The 16,728-nt window shown below is 40.2% G+C and overlaps 1 protein-coding gene and 3 gene segments (V, D, J or C); all 4 read right to left on the bottom strand.

Annotated features, from left to right (window-relative positions):
• LOC128374361 (immunoglobulin lambda-1 light chain-like) overlaps nt 1-16,728 on the bottom strand; it is a 168,882-nt gene that overhangs the window by 61,175 nt on the left and 90,979 nt on the right. The window lies entirely within an intron of this gene.
• LOC128374366 (immunoglobulin kappa variable 4-1-like) lies at nt 3,033-3,559 on the bottom strand. The segment is given in 2 exon segments: nt 3,033-3,373; nt 3,471-3,559. Coding segments are annotated over 2 exon segments (429 nt in total).
• LOC128374369 (Ig kappa chain V region 3381-like) lies at nt 5,189-5,721 on the bottom strand. The segment is given in 2 exon segments: nt 5,189-5,520; nt 5,628-5,721. Coding segments are annotated over 2 exon segments (423 nt in total).
• On the bottom strand, nt 10,611-11,186 carry LOC128374388 (immunoglobulin kappa variable 6D-21-like). The segment is given in 2 exon segments: nt 10,611-10,918; nt 11,135-11,186. Coding segments are annotated over 2 exon segments (360 nt in total).

Raw genomic sequence — 16,728 nt, 5'->3', positions numbered from 1 at the left:
AGGATTCATTTTCCAGCACTTCAAATATGAGTCAGTAGTGCAGTCTGTGTGTGTTGATGGTTCAGTATTGATAAATGTGTAAATGAGGAGAAAAAACTCATTTCAAACTCACACATGCTCAAGTAAAAGTGTTTCATTCTTTCTGTAATACATAACATGAAATGGTTTAACACTGATGTTTAAGTGTGTTACTGAAACTAAAGTAGGAGTTTTCAGTTTGAAACGTTTTATCTTTAGTACTGAAACCTGTCTGTTGCCATGGTTCATCAGTGATGACTGTCTGTTGCCATGGTTACTGAGCTCAGAGAGGGAAGTGAAACAGCCAAGACCAGTTTGATCCAATGTGAGAAAGAGCAACAGAACCAGCAGCCTCCTCTGCTGCAACCAACAGGGTGGAGTTTATTTTCTCTTTGTATGAACTTTCTTCATGTTGTCTCTCTGTCTCCTCCTCCAGTGGGTCGAGTCGCCCCCACCCTGACGGTGCTGCCCCCCTCCAGCCAGGAGCTGCAGCAGGGGAAGGCCACGCTCACGTGTCTGGCCAACAAGGGCTTCCCCTCAGACTGGAGTCTGGCCTGGAAGGTGGACGGCAGCAGCAGCAGCAGCAGCAGCTGGGAGCAGAGCAGGAGCCCCGGGGTGCTGCAGGCGGACGGCCACTACAGCTGGAACAGCACCCTGAGGCTCACTGTAGACCAGTGGGGGAAGGTGGGCTCTGTGACCTGTGAGGCCACCCAGGGCTCCCAGACTCCACTCTCAGAGACACTGAGGAGAGACCAGTGTTCCCAGTCCTGACCTGACTCACGGGGACTCTGCTACTGGTTTTACTCTGCTACTGCTCTCACTCTGATCTCTGCTACTCTGCTTTTTTCTCCCTCTGTCTCTTTAAATGTTGCAGTAATGATGTTTCTTGCTTGTTGATTTTCATATTTCAAGAATACATTTATTTTTATTGCTTGCAGTGAAATGCTGAAATTCACGGTTTATTGAAACAATAAAGGTTTTTTCATCCAATCAGTTGTTTCTGTACATATTATTTCAACAATCAGTTATTATATTAAATTATCAGATCTTACTGATGAAGACTTCATACTTTATGTTGATAAGAGAAGTGATGTGAATATATGTTACATGGCTCAGTGGTTTACATCACCTTTCATGAGACAAGTGTGACATCTTCTCCTTGTTTATCTGAACTTCTGTCTCAATAATTGGAGCCAAAATGTACAAAGAAATTAATCATCCAATAAAAGATTAACAAAATTAAGAGTCTGCAGCAGTGCTAGCACCTCTGTGGAACAACACTAGAGGTTAAAAGTTTAAAACTGTCTAGTGGGATGAGATATTCTGTCCATTCATTATCATTATATTTACCTGATGGGTAACTAGACTTATCTAGATAATTAACTAGTAAGATAATACATATTGTCCATTTAGTAGTTTGCCATAATGAATATGCAATTTGGGTGTTTTACCCTCGTCTGCAAAATACATGGAGAAGAAAATGCAAATATGTTAATTTAGCAGACGCATTGTGATTTACCACACCCGAGGGTCATTTTGGTGATGGTAACTGTGTCAGTAAATAATATGTTTGAAGGACAGGCATTAACTGATTGCATGCTGCGTACAGATGACTGGTGTTGCACAATGACAGACTACACAGCGAACGGATGTTTCCACCCATGTTAATATTTTTGGTTGTGCTAACAGCATTTACTTTGTCACTAATATTCTTCCATATAGCATTTTTATTTTTATGGTAATGTTTCTTTGCTGTAACTCAATATGTCTGCTAACCTCCACTAGAACCTCTAATTCCATGGAATCAAATTTCATTTTGATCCAAACTCTCCATTAAGACACAAAATTACATTTAAATACTGCTGTCTGCACCTGTTGTCATTTGTGCGTTTATTCTTAGTAGATCACCTCCAAAATGCACACTAACTAAATGTGCAATCAGATACACTACAAACACAATTTAGTACTCTTTATTTGGGATCTTAGTAAATCAGGCCCATAGTGTTATAAAGGCAGGTTAATCAAGTTTGGTTAAATCAGTCAAGCCACTATTAAAAATAATGGAATGCAAATTTGGACATTCAGTTTGTTATTGGCGCTTATGCATGCATCGTTTATATAATTTCTTACACGTCGAAGGCAGAACGGGAGATGGGATTGTTGCTTGCTAATGCCCAAAGAGAAGCATCAAAGGACGGGAGTGTTAGTGCTAAAGATGAACAATGAAGAGGGAGTTACAATAATCAATACGGGACATGATGAAGGTGTGAACCAGAGTTTGAGCATCAGAGTTGGATAGGAATTGGCGGAGGAGTGGATGTTACAGAGGTGAAAGAAAGATGTCTTGGTGAGGGATTTAATACGTGTATCAAAGGTGAGAGCTGGGTCAAAGAGTAGGCCAAGATTCCCAACTACTGGTGCAAGGCTCAGTGATACACTGTCAGTGGTTAGAGTGGAGAGTTTGGGAAGTGAGGAATTGCAGCCAATGAGAAGTACTTCTGTTTTGTTATAGTTTAGTTTGAGGAAGTTTTCGTGCGTCCAGCGTTTTAAATCAGATAGACAGCCAGTTAGCATACAGGAAGGGAAATCTGTGGGGGAATGTGAGCTGACGTAGAGCGTTGATGTTAAAGCACCTGATGTCATATTTAAACATACAGTAGAAACACAACTTTATGGAATATCAAAAGAATAGAATTAGGACTTCAGGTTTCAATCTATGAAAAGAAAGGTTGACAATATCTGCCAGTATATCACATGGAATATGTGCACTCACACCTAACTGTATGTAGACTCTCATTACTCTGTTATTTAACCCTCACATACTGTTCATATTCTGACATTCATGTTTCATATATAGTGAGTTAGTTGTGTGTGTGGACATCAGTGGAGCTGACTCTGATAGATGTGTGTGTGTGTTCAGTGAACTGTATCAGTCTCTGCAGTAGCTTCCAGCTGCAGCAGTCAGTTCAGTTTCTGTTCAGTCTGACTGAGGGAGGTTTTTGTACGACGCTTTTTCACTGTGTGAACACAGCCTGACTGTTGATCCAATGATAACTCTGACAGTAATAAACTGCTGCATCTTCAGCCTGAACTCCACTGATGGTCAGAGTGAAGTCAGAGTTTGATCCACTGCCTGAAAAACGACCTGGAATCCCTGATTCTCGATAGGTAGCATGATAAATGAGAAGTTTAGGAGCTTCTCCATCTCTCTGTTGGTACCAGGCCAGAATATATTTTGTGGGCAAACAGCATGTATCAACTTGTCTATTAACTTTACAGTCAATAGAGGCAGTTTGACCGAGCTGCACTGATTTGGCTGCTGGCTGAGTCACAACAACATTTTGTCCAACAGACCCTGAGGAGAGAGAAGAAACACGGGACATAAGATGGTGAGGTGAAACTCAGCTACACACCAAATTATTTTCACAGAACAGAAACATGATTTTCCTCACCCTGAGTGAAGCAGAGGAGAGTCCAGATGAGGACGGAGATCAAAGTCATGTTTTTGATGAGGAGGATTTCTGTGGCTTCTGTTGTCATGAAGGACAGCTGTCAGTCATCCAGTGTTCAACTCTCAGGACTATAAACTCTCCCAGAGCACTGGAGCATGGTGCTGCTGATGCAAAGTGGCTCTCTATGGAAATGCTCTGACTGATTAACAGAATCATCACATTTTCAAGTGTTATTTTTGTTGCTTGCTGTAAACGATAAAGATCTATTCATCAAATAATGTGTCCAAACATATTGTTTTACTAATATCTGCTGTCACATGTTACTGTGTTAAATGAGTCTTCACACACTGAATTTATCCGTAGAGAAGTTCAGAGGGATTTTATAATTTCATATCACTATTACATACTGCCCACTGCTGGATGGGATTTGTATAACATGAATTTCCATTTATAATGTTGTGTGTTTTCTCCCAGGTCCTGATCCAGTCTGATTGAGGGAGGACCGATATAGAGGGAGAGACATTTGGCTCACACTCTCTTCTACTTATCTTTGTTAGTTTTCTGTGTGTTTGGTGGGTCTGGTAGTCCATTTAGTTTCTATGAGTAGATTAGAGGACAGCCCAGATCCTCCATCCCTTTGTGGACTGGTCTGGGTGTCTTCCCTTCTTTTTGTCCAGTTTTTGTTAGAAGTTGTTGGTTATTTTGTTAATAAATGTGTTAAATGTTTGGCACTCTGGACTTTTTCATGATATTTAAAGATGGAAAAGTTAAAGTGAAAGATGAAGTGAGAACATTTGAACAGAAGCAGTGAGTGTGTGCTCTTCACATGTGTCCTCTCTGTCCTGCTCTGTACTGTATTGTTCTGTATTACAGCATGTGGAAGGAGGAGCAGAGACAGGAAGCTAGTAGACAGATTGTGGGATTGACTGGTGTAATGCTGTATTGATGTGTTGATGAATAATAAAAGGCTGATTTATACCTCTGTGTCTGAGAGTCTGTATTTACATCTGTTGGAGCTCAGAGGATCATAAAGTCACTAATGTGCAATTCTTTCAAACAATAATCTTCATGTAGCTGCGATTCACAAACTGGAGACGCCACAAGAGCTTTGATCAGTGTGCAGCTGCTTCCTCATGTTCAGTGGTCTCACTGAATATCTGCTCTTCCACTGGATCTTTTTCTTTTCATTAATGCTGCAACAATGATATTATCCTCCTTTAACAGATCCACTACTGCCAGTCCAAACTTTGTCTTCAGCAGCGTTGTTACTGCTCTGTATAACAAAGTGAATATGAGAGAAAGTGAACACAGCTAGAACAGCTAACAGGTAGAGTCTACACAGAACTGTCAATCATCTGCTGAGCTGTGGAGACACTTTGATGCACAAGTTTCATTCAGGATTTAAAGAACCTGATGTTAAAAATGTAAAACTTCACATCACATTTCATATGATTGAAATATAATTAATGATGAAATACATGTTTTCACTGATTTTATGATTAATTCAATGTAACTAAATCATTGCATCATGTTATCATCTGTGTGTGTGTGTGTGTGTGTGTGTGTGTGTGTGTGTGTGTGTGTGTGTGTGTGTGTGTGTGTGTGTGTGTGTGTGTGTGTTCAGTGAACTGTATCAGTCTCTGCAGTAGCTCCCAGCTGCAGCAGTCAGTTCAGTTTCTGTTCAGTCTAACTGAGGGAGGTTTTTGTACGACGCTTTTTCACTGTGTGAACACATCCTGACTGTTGGGATAGTGGAGACTCTGACAGTAATAAACTGCTGCATCTTCAGCCTGAACTCCACTGATGGTCAGAGTGAAGTCAGAGTTTGATCCACTGCCTGAAAAACGATCTGGAATCCCTGATGCTCGACGGTTAGCACGATAAATGAGAAGTTTAGGAGCTTCACCATCTATCTGTTGGTACCAGGCTAAATAGTGGGAGCCAAAAAGTACATAAACATCCTGACTGGTCTTACAGCTGATGGTTGCAGATCCTCTCAGATCAGCTCTCACTGCTGCAGGCTGAGTCACTGTGATCTGGCCTCTGGACTCTGAGGATACAGAGACAAAAACATAAAGCAGCATCATGGTTTTGTGGGCTTCATTTCAGAGGGACGGATGTTCATAGAGGAGAGGAGTTTGATTCTCTGGACTTTACCTGTGAAGCAGCAGCAGAGGAGAGTCCAGATGAGGACGGAGATCAAAGTCATGTTTTTGATGAGGAGGATTTCTGTGGCTTCTGTTGTCATGAAGGACAGCTGTCAGTCATCCAGTGTTCAACTCTCAGGACTATAAACTCTCCCAGAGCACTGGAGCATGGTGCTGCTGATGCAAAGTGGCTCTCTATGGAAATGCTCTGACTGACTCCAACAGGGACTTGGATTACTCTGATGATGCTGTTTAATCAATGGATCAATCAACTTATCACAGTATTGATTCATAATGTGTCACTGATCATTTTAAGGTGGTTTGGGATTCATGTGTATTGACAGCAGAATGTAATTTGTTCTATTTAAATGTATTACCACAAACACTTGATATGAATTCAATATAAATGAACATATTTTAAATAAAATGACATATATATGAAATGCGTATCACTGTGTTGTTGTCAGTTGTCAAATGATGTTAAAAATGTTCCAAACAAGAGTCTAATTTTAGTGAGTTTGTTTGTGTCAAAGTCAGAGAGCCGTGTCTCTCTACAGTGAGAGGTTTTTGTACGACGACTCAATGAGTTTGTATCACTGTGGTGGACTTTTGGTGGAGGAACCAGACTGGATGTTGGAAGTAAGTCTAATGTTTAAAATATTCATCATTTCAACAGATTATTTTATTTTTTCCTTTATATTAGACAGTTTGTTTGCGTCCACTTTCATGTCAAACTGTTTTTTATACATAATTTGCACTTAGAGACAAAGACCACTTTTACATTTAAAACTCAGAAACTTGCTGTAAAGACAATAAAACATTAATTTAGACGATAAATCATTAATTTAACAACTTTAACAGTAAAGTTACATTTTTAGAGCTTGTAGTTTTAGTTCAGTGTTCAAAGTCAGAGAGCCGTGTCTCTCTACAGTGAGAGGTTTTTGTACGACGGCTCAATGAGTTTGTATCACTGTGGTACACGTTCGGTGGAGGAACCAGACTGGATGTTGGAAGTAAGTTTCTGCTCAAATGATAAATACAATATTGTAAAATAGTGTTTTGAATGAAGCTTTTGAATGCTTACAGTAGATAAAAATATCATTTTTATTAAAGGCACTTTTAGTATTGATGTTGTATTTCTCCTTCTTTACCATGGAGGATAACTCAGAGCAGCTTCACTAAACTTTTCTTTACACATTCCTGTCATACTGACATTTAATAACTTGACATGTAGAAAAGATGAAGATTTAGATGCATTTTAAAGTGATTTTCTAACAATCATTTTACATTTTAACATTCAGTTTTTTACCATTGATTGGAATATAATTTGTTGAAATGAAATGAAGCAGAGTGATGATAACAATGGGTGTTTGAAAATGTGCCAAATTTCTGATCTCTGTATTGTTTCAAATGTAGTTTGAAGTCATTTGAACAGTTTGCTAAGTGATGTTTGAAATCAGCTGGTGGTCAGTTCATCTTCTGTGTTTGGTTATGTTTCCAGTGAGTGTTGTAATGTAATGCTTTGTTAACATTTGTGATGATTTTGATGAGAAAGTTATGAAATCTTGTTGTTTTATTTGCAGTGTAGTTTGATATATTTCAGGTCAAACTGTACGATGATTCTTTCTGTGCTGATCTGCATGAGAGGTTTCTTAAAGGGAAGTGAAACAATGTGTGAGTGAGTGACTGGTGGAGCAGAAAAAACATCTGACACAAACTCCTTAAAGGGGAAAATCCACTCTCACACAGTAAAGGTGTCCAAGTGTCTGGTGTTTGACAGCTGTGTGGTCCCTGTCCTCTAATGTGATTGGTGTCTCCTAGGTGATGTCCGTCCCACCCTGACGGTGCTGCCCCCCTCCAGCCAGGAGCTGCAGCAGGGGAAGGCCACGCTCACGTGTCTGGCCAACAAGGGCTTCCCCTCAGACTGGAGTCTGGCCTGGAAGGTGGACGGCAGCAGCAGCAGCAGCAGCTGGGAGCAGAGCAGGAGCCCCGGGGTGCTGCAGGAGGACGGCCGCTACAGCTGGAGCAGCACCCTGAGGCTCACTGCAGACCAGTGGGGGAAGGTGGGCTCTGTGACCTGTGAGGCCACCCAGGGCTCCCAGACTCCACTCTCAGAGACACTGAGGAGAGACCAGTGTTCCCAGTCCTGACCTGACTCACTGGGACTCTGCTACTGGTTTTACTCTGCTACTGCTCTCACTCTGATCTCTGCTACTCTGCTTTTTTCTCCCTCTGTCTCTTTAAATGTTGCAGTAATGATGTTTCTTGCTTGTTGATTTTAATGTTTCAAACAAAATAAAGACGTGTTCATCAAATCAATGATATTTGCAGCTTTATTATTATTATAATGATCATATTAATCTCTCTTAATGATGGCAGTGTTTCCATTAAATGTACAAAAACTGATCTCTCCTCAATATAAATGGACATACCAGGCAGTCGGGTAACACATGGTGTCCTTCACATCTGTCTGCTGTTTGTCTATATACCAGTATGCTGAAAATAATTATGTACACAACACACGCATAAGTATCAATAAAACATTGGATGTCCACATTTGCATTACTTTTAATAAATGCCCCATGGAAAGAAATTAAGGTCAAAGGTCAACATTTACCCTGGATCAGTTCTGATGTGATTAACTTTTTTAAACAACGGGATAAAGCCTGCAGGAGCTACAGAGAAGCTAAGGATACTGCTGACTGGGAAAAATATAGATTACTAAGGAATTTATGTAAGACAAAAACACGTAATGCCAAATCAGACTTCTATAAAAATCAATTATCTGAAAATATACATAAACCAAAACAGTTCTGGAAAAATATGAATGATATCCTCAACAAGTCAAACCAAAGCACCAGTACCCAGCTTCGTTTCAATAATAACATTATTCAGGACCCATTAGTTATTTCAAACATTTTTAACCAGCACTTTACAACTGTAGGTAGCTCCCATGTGTTTGACCCATCTATTACATGTGTTCCCTCTAGTAACTCTTCCAGTAATAGTTCTTTTTCCTCTCGTGAAATATCACCTGTTGAAGTTCAACGTGTAATTAATGAACTAAAGGTTGACTGTGGACCTGGACCAGAAGGCATTGAGATTAAATTTATCAAGCTAGCAGCAATTATTCTTATGTACCCCCTCTGATCTGCCCTCAACCCACTCTGATCTGCCCTCAACCCACTCTGATCTGCCCTCAACCCCCTCTGATCTGCCCTCAACCCACTCTGATCTGCCCTCAACCCCCTCTGATCTGCCCTCAACCCCCTCTGATCTGCCCTCAACCCCCACTGATCTGCCCTCAACCCCCTCTGATCTGCCCTCAACCCACTCTGATCTGCCCTCAACCCCCTCTGATCTGCCCTCAACCCCCCCTGATCTGCCCTCCCTTCTGCCTGGAAATGTGCCACTGTTACTCCACTCCATAAGGGAGGAGACCCACATGATGTCAATAACTACCATCCAATTTCTATCATCAATTCTATAGCTAACATTTTCGAGAAATTAATCTTTAATCAATTATCACACTATATTACGGACCATAATATTTTATCTCCATGCCAATCTGGTTTCAGACCCAGTTTCTCAACAACTACAGCTAAAGTTCACCAATGATGTATTTACTGCCTCTGAAAACAGCAAACTTACCGGTGCAATATTTCTTGATTTAACTAAGGCTTTTGACATTGTTGACCATTATCTACTTCTTGATAAACTGTATTCCATTGGTGTTTATTTTGGTTCAACTCATACCTTCATAACAGATGACAGTGTGTAAATTTGAATGGAAATCACTCTGACTATTCAATTGAAGGGAGTACCTCAAGGCTCATCCTTAGGACCACTCCTCTTCTCCATTTATATTAATGACCTTCCAAAAATGTGCTCTGTTTGTCAAGTACATTTATAAGCTGATGACACCATGATATTTACAACTAGTGATAATAAATCTGTTACAGAAAATACTTTACAACACCAGTTTGCCTCAGTTCAGAAATGGTTCTCATCAAATAAACTAATCCTGAATAAAAAGAAATCATGTAGCATGTTGTTTGGCACCAGGTCAGGGCTTAGTGATGTCTCAGATCTGATCATTTCTTTCATTGATGGCTCACCACTTGATCAAGTTACCTCCTTTAAATATCTTGGCCTCTGGATTGACTCATTGCTTTCTTTTAAACTATTCTGGACTATGCTGACATTGTTTATCAGAACACTTTTGAAACACATCTTCAACCCCTCAATTCTATCTCCAATAGTCTCTGCAGATTTATCTTAAGGTGCCCATATCGAACACATCACTGCTCCATGTATGAATCTTTGAACTGGTTACCACTCATCTCAAGAAGACATTACCATTGGCTTCAATTTATCTTTAAATGTATTCATTTCAACTGTCCCCCTTATTTAAACCAATATTTAATCTCATTCACATCCCCATATCCTCTCAGACACACCCAGCAACCATTTTTCTTTGTTCTTAAAACAAATAAAGAACTCAGTAGATGGGCTTTTAAATTTAAAGCTCCATCGGACTGGAACATTTTACCCAACAATATACGAATTATCAACTCATTTTGCATTTTCAAGAATTCACTATTTCATTTTCTCAAAAAATCATGCAATTGCTTTTAATGGTAATGTCCTCTTCACCCCTATTACTAACATTGCTATTGTATGTTTTTATGCATAATGTATGTGTAATGATGATCATTATTATTATTATTATTATTCATAGTACATTATTATTACTGTTACTGTACTGTGGATAATAATGGTATGATATGGTGGTTATCCATTCATACAAATTTGAAATTAACAAAATAATCTTAAAATTATACTTACTTTAATAACTAAAAGTATAATTATAGAGTTATTGCTGTAATAAGTGATGTCTTTTATGTCAAACCTCTGTTGTTTTGGTCTGAGTGCAGCTGTTGAGTGAGATCAGTTCCTCTCCAGCTGAGGGAGGTTTTTGTACGACGTTGTATCACTGTGTGAACGGGAAGCTGTTACCCTGCTGACAGTAGTAAACTCCTGAATCTTCAGCCTGAACTCTACTGATGGTCAGAGTGAAGTCATAGTTGTATCCACTTCCACTAAAACGATCTGAAACTCCAGACTGACGGGATGTAGCTACATAAATCAGGAGTTTAGGAGCTTCTCCAGTTTTCTGAAGGTACCAGTGGAGGTTGTTACCAACACTTGAACTGGTTTTACATCTGATGGTGACAGTCTCTCCTGGAGCAGCAGACTGAGATCCAGGAGACTGAGTCAGGATTTTTTGTCCTGATGAACCTGGAAAACATGAAAAAGAGGAGAAGGCTTATTGAGACAAATCCAGCTTGGAGAAAGATGATCAACATGAAAACAGAAGAGCATCATTTCGTTAACATGGAGAATAGATGGAAGAAGGTCAATGCTGCTTGTTTCAGTGTTTCTCCATCACAGCAGAACATCATGGTGGTGAACCTGGTTGCATCCTGAAGCCAAGTTTTCAGCAGAGAGTCTCACCCTGAACAAGGAGCCCCAGGGTGCCCAGCAGTAGAGTCAGTGACATCATCATTGTGCTGGCGGCGTGTCAGTGGCTCTGAAAGGTCTGGACAGCCACTGATCAACACTGGCCTCTTAACGGCTGGGAGCAGAGAGGCAGGACAGATATGCAAACACACAGAGTCAGTCAACTGTAGCTGTCCTCAACATATCATGCTGTTTCCTCCCAAAAGCTTTGACTGTTTAAATCATTGGAGACATAATGGAGTATGAATGATATATGATCTTAAAAATGTCCCTAAATGAGCATGTCAGCAACACTTTTAGGAAATCTATATTGAATGAAGGTTTTTAAATTGAATTCCTGTTGAGAGAGAGAGAAAGTGGGATAAAGGAGTTCATACCAGTAAATACATTTAATCAGGATTATTTGTTTATTTAGATTGTAGGACAATCTGTTTCTCCAGATTTTACTTTAATTTCATAAAATCTTCAATTAACTTCTTTCCACACATAAGATAGGAGAGAGTGTCGATGTTAAAGCTGCTTCATCATAGTAAGGACTGAAAGAAGGGAGGATGAAGGTTCAAAATCTTCAATCTGGAATATAATTTAAAATCCTTCTCCTCACTTTCAAAGCTCTTAATGATCAGGCTCCATCATATCTTAACCCTTATAAGGTACTCAGGTCTGTGGGACTCGTTTTCAGTTTTTAGCTTAAGAAAAATTATACAAATAATATTTTTTTTTCAAATTAAGATTCAGAAATCAGAAATGAATCAGAAAACATTTTTGATGACCCCCCCTCAGGACCAGCCCTTCAGCAGCCAGCCCCAGAGCCAGCCCGCAAGAGGCCAGGACCAGCCCACGAGAAGCCAGGACCAGCCCACGAGCAGCCAGCCTGCCAGAGGTAAAGGGAACAAATTTAACATATGCGTTCTTTATATTACTTGTAATTGGGATGAAGTAAAGATCTGCTGGGGTTGAGCATAGCTCAGCGGGTAGCGCACCCACCCCATGTGTTCAGGCTACAGTCCTCGTTGCAGGTGACCCAGGTTCGAATCCCGAGCCGAGCGGTCTTATCCTGCGTGTCATTCCCCCTCTCTCTGCCTCCTGTTCCCTGTCTATCTCCACTGTCCTGTACATTAAAGGCAAAAAAGCCCCAAAAAAATACTTTAAAAAAAAAAGATCTGCTGAGTATTTTAACAAAAACAGGTTTGATTATGTTGAATTAAAAGCCCCAAAATGCAATGGGTCCACCAGACATTTGTAACAAAAAAACGAAGACCATTTAAGGGTTAAAGATCTCATAGAACCTGCGCTCCCAGCATGCAGTCCTACTTGTTGTTCCTAGTATCTCTAAAAGTAGAACAGGAGGCAGAGTCTTCAGCTATCAGGTTCCTCTCCTGTGCAACCATCTCCTAGATTGGTTCCAGGGGGGAAGACACCCTCTCTACATTTAAGAGTAGACTTAAAACTTTCCTTTGTGATAAAGCTTATAGTTGGGGCCGGTTCCAGCTCCTAGTTTATGCTGCTATAGGCTTAGACTGCCGGGGGACTCCCATAATGCACTGGGCTCCTCTCTCCTCCTCCCTCTCTCTCTCTCTATCCATCCATCTATATCCATTAACATTCATGTTCTATTAATGCATCAATAAGCTAAACTTCTTCCCCGGAGTTGTCTGTGCTTTCTGGTCTCACAGGTAATCTGGGCCTGTAGACGTCCGGATGACAGATTCCAGTCCCGGACCTTCAATGTGCTTCTCTCTCCTCTCCTTCCTCTCTCTCCTCTTCCTCTCTCTCTTCCTCTCTACTCCTCCTCCTCTCTCTCCTCCTCTTCCTCTCTCTCCTCTCTCTTTGAAGTGATGAAATGCTCTTCCTATAGACAAACCATCTGTGGTCTCTGTTGATGCCTTTAAAAAGCAGCTGAAGACTCATTTATTCAAACTGGCCTTTGTCTCACCTTGTGCTTTCTACTGTTTGTATTTTGTGTGTTTTTAAGGAATGTTGTTGCTTATGTTTTATTGTTGTTTATTTCATTATATCTGATATTCTACTATTTTCATGGTCTGATTTCTTTAACAGTTTTACTCCTGTGAAGCACTTTGTCACCTTGATATGTGAAAGCTGCTTCATTAAATAAACTGTGTGTGTGTGTGTGTGTGTGTGTGTGTGTGTGTGTGTGTGTGTGTGTGTGTGTGTGTGTGTGTGTGTTCAGTGAACTGTATCAGTCTCTGCAGTAGCTTTCAGCTGCAGCAGTCAGTTCAGTTTCTGTTCAGTCTGACTGAGGGAGGTTTTTGTACGACGCTTTTTCACTGTGTGAACACACGCTGACTGTTGATATAATGATAACTCTGACAGTAATAAACTGCTGCATCTTCAGCCTGAACTCCACTGATGGTCAGAGTGAAGTCAGAGTTTGATCCACTGCCTGAAAAACGATCTGGAATCCCTGATTCTCGAGTGGTAGCATAGTAAATGAGAAGTTTAGGAGCTTCTCCATCTCTCTGTTGGTACCAGGCTAAACTGGGATTGTTATTAGACCAATATCCATTATAAACATCCTGACTGGTCTTACAGTTGATGGTTGCAGATCCTCTCAGATCAGCTGTCACTGCTGCAGGCTGAGTCACTGTGATCTGGCCTCTGGACTCTGAGGATACAGAGACAAAAACATAAAGCAGCATCATGGTTTTGTGGGCTTCATTTCAGAGGGACGGATGTTCATAGAGGAGAGGAGTTTGATTCTCTGGACTTTACCTGTGAAGCAGCAGCAGAGGAGAGTCCAGATGAGGACGGAGATCAAAGTCATGTTTTTGATGAGGAGGATTTCTGTGGCTTCTGTTGTCATGAAGGACAGCTGTCAGTCATCCAGTGTTCAACTCTCAGGACTATAAACTCTCCCAGAGCACTGGAGCATGGTGCTGCTGATGCAAAGTGGCTCTCTATGGAAATGCTCTGACTGACTCCAACAGGGACTTGGATTACTCTGATGATGCTGTTTAATCAATGGATCAATCAACTTATCACAGTATTGATTCATAATGTGTCACTGATCATTTTATGTAGATTTGCTTTGATGACAGCAGACACATTTTCTTTCAGTACATCTTCTGTCTGATTTAATTTAATATTTAAAGGATCAATTTTACTTTCTGACAAATTTAACAATATATATGTAAACATGTGATTAATTGTTAAAAAATTGTGGCACTTTTTAATTGGATATCATATAAAATAAATAGTTTTTTTAAAGCAGGAACTGTTTTAGTAGAGTTTGTTTGTGTCAAAGTCAGAGAGCCGTGTCTCTCTACAGTGAGAGGTTTTTGTACGACGGCTCAATGAGTTTGTATCACTGTGGTACACGTTCGGTGGAGGAACCAGACTGGAAGTTAACTGTAAGTACATTTAACTTCTAAATCATCTCAGATTCATCATTTATTATGTTTTCAGTCAATAAATTCAGGCGTTACTTCAATATTTTGGATTGTAGTTTTATAAATGTAATATTTGTGCAGTGATCACTACAGGCTTCACTGTAATACAGATAAAAATACATCAGATGAAAAAAGTCTTTAGTTACACAGAAATGATAATTCAGACAGTTTCTACATTCTTATTATTTATATTGTTCTTTAAAAGTACAGCTGCTTATTGAAGACAATAACTTGACTCATAATTGTGTCCTTATTATCTGGAAACATTTCATGTGTTTTACTCAGTCTTCCTCTCAGATTCATGAATTTAATGATCATTATTATTCTCACTATAGACAATGAATACCATAATATCTCTTGAGGTCATTTAAACACATGCTTATTTAGAAGGATTAATTTTCCAGCACTTCAAATATGAGTCAGTAGTGCAGTCTGTCTGTGTTGATGGTTCAGTATTGATAAATGTGTAAATGAGGAGAAAAAACTCATTTCAAACTCACACATGCTCAAGTAAAAGTGTTTCATTCTTTCTGTAATACATAACATGAAATGGTTTAACACTGATGTTTAAGTGTGTTACTGAAACTAAAGTAGGAGTTTTCAGTTTGAAACTTTTTATCTTTAGTACTGAAACCTGTCTGTTGCCATGGTTCATCAGTGATGCCTGTCTGTTGCCATGGTTACTGAGCTCAGAGAGGGAAGTGAAACAGCCAAGACCAGTTTGATCCAATGTGAGAAAGAGCAACAGAACCAGCAGCCTCCTCTGCTGCAACCAACAGGGTGGAGTTTATTTTCTCTTTGTATGAACTTTCTTCATGTTGTCTCTCTGTCTCCTCCTCCAGTGGGTCGAGTCGCCCCCACCCTGACGGTGCTTCCCCCCTCCAGCCAGGAGCTGCAGCAGGGGAAGGTCACGCTCACGTGTCTGGCCAACAAGGGCTTCCCCTCAGACTGGAGTCTGGCCTGGAAGGTGGACGGCAGCAGCAGCAGCAGCAGCAGCTGGGAGCAGAGCAGGAGCCCCGGGGTGCTGCAGGCGGATGGCCACTACAGCTGGAGCAGCACCCTGAGGCTCACTGCAGACCAGTGGGGGAAGGTGGGCTCTGTGACCTGTGAGGCCACCCAGGGCTCCCAGACTCCACTCTCAGAGACACTGAGGAGAGACCAGTGTTCCCAGTCCTGACCTGACTCACTGGGACTCTGCTACTGGTTTTACTCTGCTACTGCTCTCACTCTGATCTCTGCTACTCTGCTTTTTTCTCCCTCTGTCTCTTTAAATGTTGCAGTAATGATGTTTCTTGCTTTTTGATTTTTCAAGAATACATTTATTTTTATTGCTTGCAGTGAAATGCTGAAATTCACGGTTTATTGAAACAATAAAGGTTTTTTCATCCAATCAGTTGTTTCTGTGCATATTATTTCAAGAATCAGTTATTATATTAAATTATCAGATCTTACTGACGAAGCCTTTGTAATTTATGTTGATAAGAGAAGTGATGTGAATATATGTTACATGGCTCAGTGGTTTCACCTTTCATTACACAAGTGTGACATCTTCTCCTTGTTTATCTGAACTTCTGTCTCAATAATTGGAGCCAAAATGTATAAAGAAATGAATCATCCAATAAACGATTAACAAAACTAAGAGTCTGCAGCAGTGCTAGCACCTCTGTGGAACAACACTAGAGGTTAAAAGTTTAAAATTGTCTAGTGGGATGAGATATTCTGTCCATTCATTATCATTATATTTACCTGATGGGTCACTAGACTTAACTAGATAATAAACTAGTAAGATAATACATGCTGTCCATTTAGTAGTTTGCCATAATGAATATGCAATTTGGTTGTTTTACCCTCGCCTGTAAAATACAAGGAGAAGAAAATGCAAATATGTTAATTTAGCAGACGCATTGTGATTTACCACACCCGAGGGTCATTTTGGTGATGGTATCTGTGTCAGTAAATAATATGTTTGAAGGACAGGCATTAACCGGTTGCATGCTGCGTACAGATGACTGGTGTTGCTCAATGACAGACTACACAGAGAACAGATGTTTCCACCCATGTTAATATTTTTGGTTGTGCTAACAGCATTTACTTCACAAATATTCTTCCATACAGCATTTTTATTTTTATGGTAATGTTTCTTTGCTGTAACTCAATATGTCTGCTAACCTCCACTAG

This window comes from Scomber japonicus, chromosome 15, assembly GCF_027409825.1.
Source record: "Scomber japonicus isolate fScoJap1 chromosome 15, fScoJap1.pri, whole genome shotgun sequence".
Lineage (NCBI taxonomy): Eukaryota > Metazoa > Chordata > Actinopteri > Scombriformes > Scombridae > Scomber > Scomber japonicus.
Note: the sequence above shows the minus strand (reverse complement) of the source record. Positions and strands in the feature narration are given on the sequence as shown.